This window comes from Callithrix jacchus, chromosome 14, assembly GCF_049354715.1.
Source record: "Callithrix jacchus isolate 240 chromosome 14, calJac240_pri, whole genome shotgun sequence".
Classification (NCBI taxonomy): Eukaryota; Metazoa; Chordata; class Mammalia; order Primates; family Cebidae; genus Callithrix; species Callithrix jacchus.
This window is the reverse complement of record NC_133515.1, coordinates 20,408,814-20,424,916: the sequence shown is the minus strand read 5'-3', so window position 1 is coordinate 20,424,916 and position 16,103 is coordinate 20,408,814. Positions and strand designations below refer to the sequence as shown.

At 37.9% G+C, this 16,103-nt stretch overlaps 1 protein-coding gene across 16 annotated transcripts in view; it reads left to right on the top strand.

The window, feature by feature from the left end:
- Positions 1 to 14,364, top strand: part of LIMS1 (LIM zinc finger domain containing 1) — a 149,751-nt gene extending 135,387 nt beyond the window's left edge. For 7 of the 16 annotated variants that reach the window (XM_078348912.1, XM_054244713.2, XM_008980243.5 and 4 more), the window contains exons 4-11: positions 708 to 828; positions 1,266 to 1,415; positions 3,614 to 3,764; positions 4,332 to 4,424; positions 5,721 to 5,769; positions 8,099 to 8,174; positions 8,365 to 8,556; positions 11,307 to 14,364. In XM_078348912.1, coding sequence (XP_078205038.1) covers positions 708 to 828; positions 1,266 to 1,415; positions 3,614 to 3,764; positions 4,332 to 4,424; positions 5,721 to 5,769; positions 8,099 to 8,174; positions 8,365 to 8,512 — 788 coding nt within the window. In that variant the 3' untranslated portion in view covers positions 8,513 to 8,556; positions 11,307 to 14,364. The remainder of the gene's footprint in view (positions 1 to 707; positions 829 to 1,265; positions 1,416 to 3,613; positions 3,765 to 4,331; positions 4,425 to 5,720; positions 5,770 to 8,098; positions 8,175 to 8,364; positions 8,557 to 11,306) is intronic. The other 9 variants (XM_002757482.7, XM_078348913.1, XM_078348918.1 and 6 more) reach the window with 2 other exon arrangements.
- Positions 14,365 to 16,103: the final 1,739 nt, after the last annotated feature.

Here is a 16,103-nt window from a genome sequence, read left to right as displayed (position 1 = left end):
CATGTTGACCAGATGGTCTCGATCTGTTGACCTCATGATCCACCCACCTCGGCCTCCCAAAGTGCTGGGATTACAGGCCTGAGCCACCGCGCCCGGCAAGGGAGTGTTCTTTTCCTGTGTTAACACACCTTTATCTATTTGCTTTTGGTTTTGCCAGGAAAGAGGCAGGGAAGACATCAGTGAGGTACTTCAGATGCTTCAGGATGCTTAAGCGCTGCTTGCATGGCACATAAGTGACTAACTTGCTTGCATTTTGGCCACTTCACTGGTTGTTAATAGCTCTGCTAGGTTTCCAGAGATAGAAGAAACTGAGTAGAATGTTCTAAAGGTTTAATGAAAGAATAAAGTAAGTGTGGGTTATAAGAAACTGCTATAGTTTTCAGTTGTCTATGCTGACAATGACCAGAAATAACCAAAAGGCATTCAAGAAAGCCCAGTTTGGAAAGGAAAGCTATATTCAGAGAAGACAGAACAGCCCAAAAATGTGGCAACTGAATCAAAAACAAAGACTCAGATGAAATAAAAAATTTTTTTCTAATGTGCTTACTCTGGCACACACATAAATAAAAAGTTCCTCTATGGAGAAAGGTTTAAACCTTTTTTCCCTTCACTGTTTTTCCTTAATTGCCCTCTTAGTAAATAAAGTGCCATGCTTGTTACTTAGGATGTTACTTAGTAACATCCTTTGTTGTGTTGCTTTCCCACAGGTGAATTCATCATTGGCCGAGTTATCAAAGCCATGAATAACAGCTGGCATCCGGAGTGCTTCCGCTGTGACCTCTGCCAGGAGGTTCTGGCAGATATTGGGTTTGTCAAGAATGCTGGGAGGTAGGTGGATTTTCATCCTTGTCAGATGTCAGTGGATAATGTGACTGTGACAAGATCATGTGTATTCTCCATGTGGGATGTAAGGCAGTTCTGTAGGACACCGAATTGAGGGCATGGGAACTTGACAGTGCAGTGTGTTGACTGAATGTTGCTGCTGGGAGTGGACCCTTGTGTTGCTGTGCACAGGGCATAACGGCTCCACGCATGGCTCAACTACCAGCGGGGGATGTACATAGGTGGAGTTTCTTAAAGATCAGTCAGATATTGGGGTTGGAACACATTTTCCATGTAGCTTGATTCTGCTCTGTTAAAAGCAGAGGAGTGATTTTTTTTTTAAAGAAATTGTTTAATTTCTTTTCAGAGATAAGGGAAGCATGTTTCTTTCTAACTATTAGAAAGAACCTAAAATTTTAAATTTAAGTTTTGGCTCCGTTTAGACACCTGTGTCGCCCCTGTCATAATCGTGAGAAAGCCAGAGGCCTTGGGAAATACATCTGCCAGAAATGCCATGCCATCATCGACGAGCAGCCTCTGATATTCAAGAATGACCCCTACCATCCAGATCATTTCAACTGTGCCAACTGCGGGTATTGGGATTGTTTCTTTTTTATTACACAGGCAGTGGGAAGGAAAGATTCCGTTTATCTATATTTCTGTTACTCTAGCAAACCAAATTGTTTTTCTCCAATTTTTAGTCTAGAAAATATTAAAACTATAGAAGGGTCAAGAGAATGATATAATGAAATCTGTGTACCCTTAATTTTATTTCACCATTTAACATGTTATCATGCTTATGTGTGTACAATACACGTTCTCGTTTCACCCTCCCATGTATGTGTGTACGTGTGCATGTATACACATGCCTCTAAAATTTCTCATGACTCAGTATACATCTCCTGAGAATAAGGGCATTTTCCTATGGAACCACGATGCTTTAAAAAAAAATTTTTTTTTTTTAATTTTTTGTTGAGACAGGATCTCACTGTATCGCCCAAGCTATAGTGCAGTGGGCGATCATCACTTGCTGCAACTTCAGCCTCCTGGGCTCAAGCAATCCTTCCACCTCAGCCTCCAGAGTAGCTAGGCAACAGGTACATGCCACCCTTCTCGACTAATTTTTTAAAATTTTTTGTAGAGATGGAGCCTTGCTATGTTGCCCAGGCTGGTCTCAAACTCCTGAGCTCAAGCAGTTCACCCATCTCAGCCTCCCTAAGTGCTGGGATTACAGGCATGAGCCACTGCACCTGGCCAGAACCACAGTACTCTTACCATATAAATTAGCAAAAATTTTATAATATCAACTAGCAGTCCATATTAAAATACCCCCAATATCCCCAGAACTATTTGTTATCACTGTTTTTCCAATAGAAGATCCAAAAATAACCTCAAAAAAAGGTCTTATCTCTGTACATGCATTACTTTTACAGTTGTAATAATTAGGTATTATCTTAAAATACAGTGTTATATTTACTTTGGCTTGGTTTACATCTAAAAGAAATTATTTAATTTTTTGTCTTCAAAAAGTTATGATAAATTGTTGGGCTATGAATTTTCTAAATTCATAGTAAAAATTTAGTGGATAAAGATTCTTTACTGTAGTTAATGTGAACTTACATGCTAAATTATATTAGGGATAGAGAAGAAACAGTAGGCTAAATATTAAGAAAACTGTTTGGTGGTATAAGTTCAGCCATTTCATCTTTTGTGATTGAATTATCAGTTTGTGCTGTATCTTGTTTTCTTGCCTATCCTTCCTCTTGGGAGATTCTCCTCTGTCCACTTTTCCTATAGAATTACTTCAAAGGGGTGAAATTCAAACAAGTCCATTTGACTAATTGGAACCATCTCTGACCAAATGTTTATTGATGCAGGAGAGTGAAAATAATATTTAATTTGAGTATTTGGAGAAGGAAAATTATGGGCATGTGTTTATGAAAATAAACCTAAACCGATTAACCTATAGCTCTTTTCAACAGCTTGTGACAATTTAAATAATTGTTAGTAAATGGAACTAGTCTATCAACTTCTCAGTTTGCTTGGAAAGGTAGTGTCTTAGTCTCTTTTACGTGCCTATGACAGAATACCACAAACTGGGCAATTTGTAACAAACGGAAATTTATTTGGCTCATGGTTCTGGAGGCTAGGAAGTCCGAGATTAAGGGGCTGGCATCTAGTGAGGACCTTCTTGCTGCATCATAACATGGCAGAGGGCATCACACAGTGGGTGGGAGGAGAGGGAAAGGGAGGAAGAGAAGGGAGAAAGCTGAAGTTGTCCTTTTATAAGGAACCCACCCCCTCAGTAACAGCATTAATCCATCCATGAGGGTAGAGTCTTCATGATCTAATCACCCCTTAGAGTCCCTACCTCCTGACACCTGCATTGGGGATCATGCACTTTGGGGGATGCATTCACACTACAGCAGGTAGTATTACTGAATCTACCCTCAGCACTGTGATTATTCCCCATAGCTTTTAAAGGAAGACAAATGGACATAAATGTAATGTGATTATATAAGAAAGAAATGATGAATATGACTGGTGTGGTGGTATATATCTAACCTAGTATTGCATCTTATCCTTTTAAGATACAGATGTTTTGGTAAGAATCTGAAACCTATTCGGACCTATTAATTCAGGTTACTCTGATCACCTCTAAAGGGAGAAAAAGAAATTTGCAGGGATTGTCATAGTAATCTCTTTAAAAACCTTTTAAAAGTTGTCCTGGCCCTATCGGTTGGCTATTTTTCTCTCTTGGTATTAAGCTGGGTGTCTTTCTCACGAATAGGAAGGAGCTGACTGCTGATGCACGGGAACTCAAAGGGGAGCTGTACTGCCTGCCATGCCATGATAAAATGGGGGTCCCCATCTGCGGTGCTTGCCGACGGCCCATTGAAGGGCGCGTAGTGAACGCCATGGGCAAGCAGTGGCATGTGGAGGTAAGTTGAGAGTAACCAATCGTTTCAAACTTCTGTGATTCAGCAGTAATCAATCCTTTCAAATCTCTATGATTTAGGGGTAACCAGTACTTTCAAATCTCCATGATTCAGGTGTCCTGGCAAGATTTAGGAGATTCTAAAGGTTAAACATGGACATTTTAAAGACAACTGACTTGCTGACTGTTCAGAATATAGAATATATACTGCTTTTGTGAATTTCTCAGTAATGATACAGGATGTAGACTTTTGCACCTAAAGCCTTCCTGAAGCAGGAAGTGCCATGGTCTGTATCCAGCAGCAGCTCCTCCTTTATAGGTGCTACTGGGGTACTCATCTATTTGCTCTTTTTGGGCTATTGTAATAGGCTATGTCTTAAAGTAACCTGTCAAAGATAGACACGTGAATTAAAACTGCAAAAGTATTATATTAGGGAGCTACCTATGGCCAAATCAAATGACTATCTCAAACGTTCGTTCATCTTCTCTGAAGATAGGTTAACTTTGTGGTTTATTTTATTAGATATAAAATATGGCAAATCAAAAATGACCTATAGCAATTTTTTTTCAGCATTTTGTTTGTGCCAAGTGTGAGAAACCGTTCCTTGGACATCGCCATTATGAGAGGAAAGGCCTGGCATATTGTGAAACCCACTATAACCAGGTATTGACCTTAGTCACTGGATGCTAGATAGACTTTATGAACTTTGCTTATCAGTAGTTTAGCTACAAGGAAATCTCTTGGAAGATATACATTGTTCAGGAGAGATGTTTTTAACTATTTAGGAAATAATTTCAGACTCAGAAGCTAACTATAAAATAAAAAATAAAAAGAATACCTGTATGCTTTTCATTCAAGTCCACTGTTTACTTTATCATTTTCTATGCTCAGTCTTGCTGTGTAAAACACCTACTTACATAAATATTATACACAAATATGATGGCTGTTTCTAAAGCATTTGCCAATAAATTCATCATACTCCTTTACCCCTAAATACTTCAATATGTATTTCCCAAGAATATGAGACTCTCTAACATAATTGTAGTTATCAGTATTGATATCATACTTTAACCCATTTATTCTAGTTTTGTCACTTGAGTCAATAATGTCCTCACAGCAATTTTTTCTACTCCTAGAAAAAACAGTCTAGGGTTGTGATGTTTTTTTAGCCTTCTTAAATCTGGAACATTTCCAGAGCCTTTTTAAGTTTTTGATGGTATTGACATTTTGGAAGGATGCAGAGGGCCCCTACCCCCTTTTAATAGACTACTTTCCACTTGGGTTCTCTGTGCTTTCCACTGCTGCTTCTCTGTGGTTAGATGAGGTTATACACAGCAGGTTGCAGCCTCACACAGTAGCAGTGCATTCTCTCAGAGCCTTGTCCCTGGAGCCCTTCATAATCACCTCTCTTGCGCTGGTGATCTCCCAGGCACAGTGCTAGCTGATAATATCACTATGAATTACAATTTCCTTCACTCCTTTGTAAGAAGGAAGCAATCTGTGGGCCATCATTTTATGACCATGGAAATGTCTTGTTTCTCATCAACCCACCACACCTTTATGATTCTTGCTTCTGCACCAGCTGCAAATGACAGTTCTCTAGCCCCACACTCTCCACCCATAGTCTGGTCCTCAGCGCTCTGCCTGAGCAAGAACCTACCTCCTCTGCCATCTATAAGTTTATTCATTTATCTGTTTCCTATCCATATATACTCACAGATTTCTATATTTCACATTACTTATTTGGGTGCTCAAATTGTCTTCTGGAAAGATTTTTTTTTAATTGATGAAAGTGAATTGTTTTCACTGTAAAAAGTAAAAATTTGTCAAAGAACTTTTACTAATTTTCTCCAGTAGTGATAAATTCTTGATTTAGATAACCAGCTATTTGTTTTTAAATGTTCCGTATTGTAAAACTTAATTCTAACACATCTTGAACCACCTTTTTTTTATTTTCAGCTATTTGGTGATGTTTGCTTTCACTGCAATCGTGTTATAGAAGGTGATGGTAAGTATCTGTGTGAGTTTTAGATTGGTACCACTTTGACACAGAAACACTTGGGCCATGTGGAAATTCAGGTTGGTGATTGCTGTTGTTTGGAATGTGATCGTTATCAGTTGCTTTTTCTCTTTCTTTGGTGTATTTCCCAAGTAATCTGTAGCAGTAAGATGATAATATCAAAGAGTTGGATTTGTTACTCATTTATGATACTACTTTCAGCCACTGCCACAGTGTTGTATGCCAGCAATCATGGGAACTGTCCCTAGTGGACCATAGACCTGTTTCTGTCCAGTTCCAGGAAGCTCCATAACAACATTTATTAGGAACAGTTTAATCTGCTATGTAGTTAGGAAGAGGCACTTTAACTTGCACATGCTAAAACCTGGCAGTTATCAGCAAGCACATCTAGGACTTACTACCCCTTGTACTGTGGTAATTAGGTTGGACTGATTGACTGGAACAGAAAGGAAGCAGCTGTGTTTGCTAACAGTTGCTAACACAATTCTGCCAGAGACTTCCTGGCAAAGTTTTGAACAATCCTGTTTTCAGCATGATTCATGGCTCCCTGCAGACATCACCTAATTCAGGAAATACTTTTGAAACACTGTTCATGTGCAGTTTGTGAAAAGATTAGTCCAGGAAAACAATCTTCAGTGCCATTGAAAATAAAACTTACCTCCCTCCTCTGTGAAACAGACACCAGGTAAAAGGAGCTACAAGGCAAACTTTCTTGTTATCATCAGCTCTGGAAAAAAGACTCCTACAGACAAATACGTTAATGCCTGGATTTTTCAAAATTATTTACCTAGTTCATATTTCCTTGTTGGGCCAACAGCAGTAGGTACAGAAACACCAAGCTCACCTAACCAATATCATGCATGGACAGTCACCACATGTGCCTGGGCCAAGGGGGCATGGTTGCTGGTGTAAGATATGGCACACATCATTTACACCTTCATAGGATACTTAAGAACAGGGAAAGATTAATGTCAGCCCTCCATATCCAAGGGCTGGATCCAAACATTTGGTGATACAACCAACTATGGATCAAAAATATTTAGAGAAAAATAACAGTATAAAAATAGTACAGTATAATGACTATATATCATTTGCATTGTACTAGGCATTATAATCTAGAAATGATCTAAAGTATGTGAGACAGTGTACATAGATTATGTGCATTTTATATCAGGGACTTGAGCATCTGAGATTTTGGTATCTGCACAGCATCCTAGAAACAGTATCCTGCACATACTGAGGAACAACTGTACACATAAAGGTTGAGGGCCAGGTATGGTGGCTTACGTCGGTAATCCCAGCACTTTGGGAGGCCAAGGCCGGAAAATTGCTTGAGACCAGGAGTTCAAGACCACCCTAGGCAACATAGACTTCCATCTCTACAAAATAAAAATAAAAAATTAGCCAGACATGGTGGCACACACCTGTGGTCCCAGCTGCACAGGAGAATGAGGTGAGAAGATTGCTTAAACCCAGGAGTTCTAACTGTGATCACATCACTGCAATACAGCCTGAACAACAGAGCAAGACCCTGTCTCAAAAACAAAGAAAAAAAAAAGAACCTCTCAAGAAAGAGGTTCTTGGCTGGGCATGGTGGTTCATACCTGTAATCTCAGTATTTTGTGATACTGAAGCAGGCAGATTGCTTGAGCCCAGGAGTTCAACACCGGCCTGGAAAACATGGCAAAACCCTGTCTCTACAAAAAATAAAAAACTAGCCAGGTGTAGGCTGGGCACAGTGGTTCATGCCTATAATCCCCGCACTTTGGGAGGCTGATGCAGGTGGATCATGAGGTCAAGAGATCGAGACTATCCTGACCAACATGGTGAAATCCCATCTCTACTAAAAATACTAAAATTAGCTGGGCATGGTGGTGCATGCCTGTAATCCCAGCTACTCAGGAGGCTAAGGCAGGAAAATTGCTTTATCCCAGAGGGCAGAGGTTGCAGTGAGCCAAGATCATGCTACTGCACTCCAGCCTGGCGACAGAGTGAGACTCCATCTCAAAGAAAAAAAAAATTAACCAGGTGTGGTGGTATGCACCTGTAGTTCTAGCTACTCAGGAGGCTGAGATGGGAGGATCACTTGAGCCCAGGAGGTTGGGTCTACAGTGAGCCAAGATTGCACCACCACACTTCAGCCTGGGCAACAGATCAAGACCCTGTCTCATTAAAAAAAAAAAAAAAGGGTCTCCCCGAGGTGCCACAGACACAGTCATTGCAGTCATAGTTCTGTTTTAGAGTTGAAATTCTAAGCTGCCCTGCTCCCCATACTGATGTATTTCCATGTGACCAGATCTCTTTCCTCTTTGTCTAGTGGTCTCTGCTCTTAATAAGGCCTGGTGCGTGAACTGCTTTGCCTGTTCTACCTGCAACACTAAATTAACACTCAAGTAAGTCTATGGTTTTGTCCAATGTGAATCCTAAGACTGAAAACTTTGGGGTGACACTTAAAAAAATCCTAGAAAAAGAGAATTATTTGATTTCTTATTTCCTCTTTCTGTTCACGCCTTCTGAAAGTAAAGGGTCTTCCTTTAATTTTTCCCTGTTCTTTCTTCTATTCCTTCTTTGTCCTGCTTAAAGGGATAAATTTGTTGAAATTGACCTAAAGCCAGTCTGCAAACACTGTTATGAGAAAATGCCAGAAGAATTTAAGAGGCGACTTGCCAAACGCGAGAGAGAAGCAAAGGATAAGGACAAGCAGAAAAAGAAAAAGCCAGTCTGTTTGTAAACTTTTCTATCCCTCTGTCATCATTTTCACTACTTTCTCCTTTGGTTAGTCCTTTGGAATATGTTTTTGTTCTGTTTCTGCCTTTTGCTTTCTTCCTCCCCCCTACCCCCACAACTTTTGGGCATGTATTTGTAGTCATCAGAGATTGAAATACAAGCATTTGTCCTCTTTAGAGTTGGTCCTTTTGCATAATTACTAAAATTACAAATATTAAATGAATATGCTCCATACTTAATACAGGTTTGTGGTCATATATTTCACTTACTCTGTAGACTCACTCACCTCATTTTTTAAACACCATGTTATACATTTCTATTTTGTTCATGGATTTAAAGGGAAGAATTCTAATCTCTTAATAGACCCTGGAAAAAGTTTTCAAGGATTTTTGTCTAATAACTGTAGCTTTTAAAATCCTGGTTTTTTTGTTTCTTTGCCAAAATCATTTAATTGTTAAATTATAAGTGTTGTTTTATATTTTTTAAAATATGATATTTTTTAAAACTTATGTTCTAAGTTATGTTTTATATTATTTCAGCATAGCCAAGCACAGTGGCTCATGCCTATAGTCCCAGCACTTTGGGAGGCTAGGGTGGAAAGATTGCTTGAGCCCAAGATTCTGAGACCAGCCTGGACAACATGGCCAAACCCCATCTGACAAAAAAAAAAAAAAAAATCAACTTGGCGTGGTGGCCCATACCTGTAGTCCCAGCTACTCAGGAGGCTGAGGTTGCAGTGAACTATGACTATACCACTGTACTCCAGCTTGGGCAACAGAGTGAGACTCTGTCTCAAAGAAAAAAAAATCTTTCAGCATATTTCACATCTAGGCAAAGTCCATCTGATTTACATAAGACATCTTCTTCTGTGATGTTTATGTATGCATTCATACAATGCTCATATGCTATTGTTTATGAATTCATTTCCTCAATGTCTTCAAAGTCTCTTTTATTCCTGATTTTTATGGGAAGTATTTCAATCCTTGACGTTCTCTTAAATTACTAGCATGATTTTTCCATTTTTCCCTCATAGTTACCATTGTGTTTAGAGCTCTAAAAATATTTTGTTTCAGTTTACATGTTTCCTTCTATAAAGAGGAATTAAAATGTAAATATAAGATTAAAACAATGAGCCGGGCATGGTGGCTCACGCTTGTAATCCCAGCACTTTCAGAGGCCGAGGCAGCAGATCACTTAAGGTCAGGAGTTCAAGACCATCCTGGACAACATGGTGAAACCCCGTCTCTACTAAAAATACAAAAAAATTAGCCAGGGATAGTAACTGGTTTCTATAATCTCAGCTATTCATGAGGCTGAGGCAGGAGAATCACTTGAACCTGGGAGGTGGAAGTTGCAGTGAGCCGAGATATTGCCACTGCAATCCACTCTGGGCAACAGAGTGAAACTCCATCTCAAAAAAAAAAAAAAAAAAAAAAAGATTTAAATAGTAGAAAGCTTACTAAGTTAGTCTCTCCAGAAACAAGAATAATTTTTTTCTTTTATCAAAAAAAAAAAATGGCACTTTTAATAGCTTTTGCTCTAAGAAGACCTTGGGAGAAAAACTGTAAAATAATTGCCAGTGTAGTGTTTTAAAATACAAGATTTTTCATTTTAAATATGTATTTAGGAATTACCTTTGTTATTAACATTGTCCTTTAAAATGATCTTGAAGCAAAGTCTAGCTTAGTGTCATGTTTAAATGTAGTAAAAATATCAGCATATTTTATCATTTTTCTTATAGATGACAGTATACCACTAGATTTATTTCATAAATGCTACCTGAATATAATTTCACAGATACAACAAGTTATCAAGTTGTATATTTACTCAGTTCAAAATTAAACACTGTGGATTTCAACAGTAATAAGCTCCTATAGCTGCCTGTTGGAAATGCATTACAGATGGTCAGGAGGCTTGTCTGAAAAGTTATCTTCTCCAGGACTATTTAACAAATAAATCGATATGTGCTCTAGCTTCTCAAAAGAATGGTTGAGTTCTTCAAATAGCTACAATTGACAATACAACCACAGGTGATCTGGTTATATTTATGTAAAGAGTGATTAAAAACTTTCTTCCAACGTTTCTGTCAGATAACCAAAATAATCCCTTATAATTTAAAATTAATTAAACCACATAGCTACCTAATTTAAATTACTAAGTAAGATTATGTTGCCTCTAATAAAGAACTCATTCACATTACAAAAATATGATTCTTTCCTTTAGATGAATTTATCTTTAAGGTATTCTCAAGCTATTTTAAAATGTGATTACCAGCCTGGGCAATACAGCAGGACCGTTTGGCTACAAAAAAATTTTTTTTTAGTTAGCCAGGCTTAGTAGTATGCACCTGTGTCCCAGCTACTCAGGAGGCTAAGGCTGGAGGATGGCTTGAGCCGAGCAGTTAGAGGCTGCAGTGACCTATGATCACCACTCCAGCCTGAGCAACAGTCGAGGCTCTGTTTCCAAAAAAAAATACGTGATTGACTTTACTTATGTAAATTATATTTACATTAGATTTCCTGTTTACTTAGTACTGAATAAAATGTAATCTATTAGTCTATGTTACACAGATAGATGTATAGAACCAATTTATAAGGACTTTTTAAAAAATGGTATTGTATTTTTTTATATATCACAGTAAGAATTGAGATTAGAATTACAGTTTTTTGCTAATATGAATATAGACATCATCTAGTTGCCTTCGTTTAGTTCAATACAATTCACATATTTATATATCTTTGTTGAATATGTTTCCACTAATTTCTTCTTTTTTTTTTTTTAATAATTATTGTCTTTAGGAATAAGTTTGTGGAGTTTGACATGAAGCCAGTCTGTAAGAAGTGCTATGAGAAATTTCCATTGGAGCTGAAGAAAAGACTTAAGAAACTAGCTGAGACCTTAGGAAGGAAATAAATTCCTTTATTTTACTTTTTCTTTTCTTTGCAAGATAAGAGATTGCCAACATTGCTTGTCTTGATCTACCCATATTTAAAGCTATGTCTTAAAGCAGTTGAGAGAGAAGAGGACCTGTATGAATTGTTTTATGTCATTTTTTTCATTAAGAAAGAAAAATAATTGTGTAATCATGTTTAAAATACAGATGAAGTCAGTATTTGCTTTTGTCAACCCTTATCCATTTGTTGACATGTAGACTGTTTATAAAAAAAACACATGTTAAATGTTAGATTTTAATTAAGGCCCCCCAAAATTAAATGTTAACTTTTTTAAATGACAGGAGTCAGCTTTTACATGACTCAATTGAAAAAAAAAACAGTGTAAACATTAATTTGCTTTGTATTCAAAAGAAAATTCCAACTGCTGTTGGGAAAGGATACAGAGAAGAAAAATAACCACCCAAGAAAAGCAAAAACAAGAAAAATGATTCTTACACAGTCTTAGTATATTTATCAAACTAGTAGCTATAAAATGAACATATACATTACTAAGATAAAAAAAGTATAATTCAGAACTACTTGACTTTTTTTTAGTTAAATGCAATAATTATTATGCTTAGTTTTATAATCTGCTCTCCTTGTGAATTCTTCCTTCAAATGATTACTTAACACAGTAGTTATAGCTAGCTAGTAGGATGTCTTTTAAATTTTTGTGCAAAAAAAGATGTATACCAGGTATTTGAAAATATACAATATTGGAAAATGAAGTATTTTTAATGTATTACAGCAACTATGCTTCTAAGCTTAATGTCAAGCATGTAGTCTTAGAATAGGACATGAAATTAAATTGTATGTAGCTTGGAATGTATTGCTTCAGAAAAGTGAATGTGTATGTCGGTCATATTGCCTTCATTACCATGCTAGTATCTATGCATTATACATATTTAAACTTGCCTTGCCTTAAAAAAAATATGTACTGCGTACTTAAATCAGGAATTCTAGCCATCTCACAGAATACCAACTAAAACTAAGTGCAGTGAGATCTGAGATTGGTAAACCCAGATTTATTTAACACAGCTCAAATTAAATTTTTAAAAAGTCTATTCTTTTTAGTGGGAAACCCATTGAAGTTAATTTCTGTTATCTTATTACAAGAGAATGATGTTGATATGTGTTTCAGATTTTTCATTTCAAATCTTATAATTAATTGAATTTATTTAATATAAATAGGAGATACAAATGACACTCTTAAATTGGAAGAAGGATGTTTTGGTATTCGTTTGAGGTCAAAATTAGTGATTCTATTTTTATCAAAAGTTTTATCCTGAAGTTTCTGGACCACTTTTCCTTAATAAACTTGTTAATGGAAAGCGAGCTTTCTGAACATTTAAAAAATGTTGCTGCTGCTTTCTTACTTAAAAAGAAAGTTGCCAAGATAGACTTCTTAGGGAAAAAAATTTTTTTTCCAAAAATTGCTGAAATACTGTTTTGCCATTAAAAAAAAAATTCTCAGGATATTACCACTCTGCCATTAAATATTTGTATGCATGCATTTTTAAAAAAAAATTCTCTCCATGTACTTTATGGAATACATTCTATTTTTGTTTTCAGACACCTTACAACCAATTATTTTTTTAGTAATCTTTTAGAATTAAAATAATTATAATGATTAAAAATAATCATCACATAGTTTATAGTTGTACATGTTCAGTAGTGTCAAACAATCATTGCATTTGACAGTAAGAATCAAAGTGTCTTCAGTGTGCCTTTGTCGGCTAATATGTAACCAGCAGTGATAACCTTGGGAGTATTTATTAAATATTATACTATGAATATAGGCGAAATAGGACAGAGTTTGCAGTATAGAGTCTTGATGCTAAATTCTTATATACCTCTACGTGAGAAATATGGAGCGGAAAAACAAGCATTTGCATATATTCTTCATCACTTTGAAGATGCATGGCCTGAACTCGACTGCTTGTGTCTGTTTACATATCAGGCATAGCCAGGCATCTCCTGTAGCCAGAGGTTCCACTGCTGTCTTTGCTCAGTCCTCTTTTAAAATATGAGTTAGTATTTTCTAGAAATTCCACTTGCTAAGCCTCTAATACTTCAGTGTAGTTTATCTAGATACAGTACTTTCTTCCCTGATAAGTAGTATCATTGGAGCCCTTACATATAAGGACATATAAGGAGAAGAGGAAGAAGTTGAAAAATGTAAGTGGATTAAAAAAGAAACTTGGGGCCAGGTGCGGTGGCTCACACCTGTAATCCCAGCACTTTGGGAGGCCAAGGCGGGTGGATCACGAGGTCAAGAGATCGAGACCATCCTGGTCAACATGGCAAAACTCGTCTCTACTAAAAATACAAAAAATTAGCTGGGCATGGTGGCACGTGCCTGTAATCCCAGCTACTCAGGAGGCTGAGGCAGGAGAATTGCCTGAACCCAGGAGGTGGAAGTTGCAGTGAGCCGAGATCGCGCCATTGCACTGCAACCTGGGTAATAAGAGCGAAACTTCGTCTCAAAAAAAAACTTGGTCTAGTTCATATTTTTAATGGTGCTTTCTCTGGCTGCTGGAAAACTTAGGCCAGTAAGCATCTCTTTGTTTAAAGTCCTACAAGGCAATTTGAAATAATTCATTGTTTATGCCAAAATTCTAAGTACTGTTTTTCTTAGCAAGCATAATACAATCAGAAAAATGGGTACAAATAAAATATTCTTTGAATCATACTCAAAGCCTTATTAACACTGCACTTGAATAATAGGTCATTTTGCCTCACTCATTTGCCAAAGTAGCCATTTCTAAGTTAAGGACATTTTGAGGAAGGCAGATAGCCTTGTTGTATTGCATTTTAGATTGTAAGCTCAATGGCAGGGATACTAAATCGATAATTGTGTTTTCATATAGCAACCACCACAGTATACTCTTGGTGCTTAATAAATGTTTATAATTATTAACAATAACTTGTATATTATTTAATTTGAATGGTATAGATATGAAATACATAAGGAAATTGAAGTATTCATGAATATGTAATGGAAACATTCAAGTAAATGAATAAAATGATCTGGTTACTATGGATAAGCCAAATTTTGAACCATATGAACAATGGTGTAGTCTTCCCTCTATTCAATGTAAATGCTGGAGGGGGTGGGGTTTGTTTTTGTTTTTGTTTTTTTTTTGAAACAGAGACTCACTCTGTTGCCCAGGCTGGAGTGCAATGGTGCGATCTTGGCACAAAGGAGATACGGGCCAAGCATGGTGGCTCACATGTGTAATCCCAGCACTTTGGGAGGCCAAGGTCAGTGGATCGCTTGGGGAGTTTGAGACCAGCCTGGCCAACATGGCGAAACCCCATCTCTACTAAAACTACAAAAATTAGCAGAGTGTGGTTTTGTGCTCCTGTAGTCTCAGTTACTCGGGAGGCTGAAGCAGGAGAATCACTTGAACCCAGGAGGCAGAGGTTGTAGTAAACCAAGATTGCGCCATTGCACTCCAGCCTGGGTGACAGAGTAAGACTCTGCCTCAGAAAAAAAAGAAAGGAGATATATAGCTTAATAAAAATTTCAGCAAGCCCTGAGTCACTGTGTGCAGTGTGTTGGGAAGACACTCACTAACAGAGTATTCCTCTTCCAGCGCTTGATTCACCCAGCTCTGCATCCACCTTAAATGTAGAGAATCCTGGGAGCTCTGTCTGAGTCTTGCATTCCATTTCATTCCCTGGGGAGGTGAGACAGGTCATCACATCTCCCTGTGGGAGGTGTTGGACGGGGTGAACACAGAGCATGCTAAACTGTAGTGGTGGGAGCCCACGAAGGAGAGGGAAGGCTTCCTAGAAGAGCTGGATCTTGGAAGATGAACAGAAGCTAGCCAGACAGGGAAGGAGGATAGAGAGTGGGCATCCTAGGCCCTCTTCCATTCCTGTTTTTCTGTTTCTCTTGGCATTACCATCAGTGTAGCTCCCAAGCTAATAACAATTTGACTTCAATTTCTCCTCCCCACAACCTACATTTGCCCCCACATCTAAGTCCAAAATTCATCACCTCTGCTGTGAAAAGGTCCCAGAAACCTTTCTTCTGCTCCTGACTTGCAGCACCTGCTTGCCTCACGCTGTCCTTGCTCTGCACCCATCAGTCACCTTGCCCTTGCTGTCAGCCTCGAATTGGCTCGCCGAAACAGAATGAAGTCCGAACTTGCCCATGGCAACCAGTTAGTCTGTTTTTCTCTCAGTGGCCAATGCAAGTGCCACACAGAATTGATTTGTTTTCCCAGATCTTGACTGGCCCTCTTGTAATAAATGTACCCTTCTCGCTTTTGAGGCTCAGCTCAAATATCATCTGATTTGTGAAGCCTTTCCTGACCCTCTCTTATTTGTTCCCCTAGTTCTTTGTGTGTACCTCTGTCTTGTGGTTCTGATGTGCATTTTAAGTACTGGTTTATGTTCCCATCAGAAGGTTGGCTCCCTGAGGGGAAGAACTGTGTTGACTTTATCACTGTATCCTTTGTGCCAGTCACAGGGCCCAGCACCCCATAAGAGCTCAGTGATTACTTAGTGAGTGAATACATGGGCAGTCAGTGTACATTATGCCCTTACCATATGCAAGTATTCTAAAAGCTATTAAAACTAAAAATCAGCACAAAGACCACAGCCAGGGTTTTCTTCCTAAAAAACAAAAATATCCCTTCTTTGCTTTAAGAA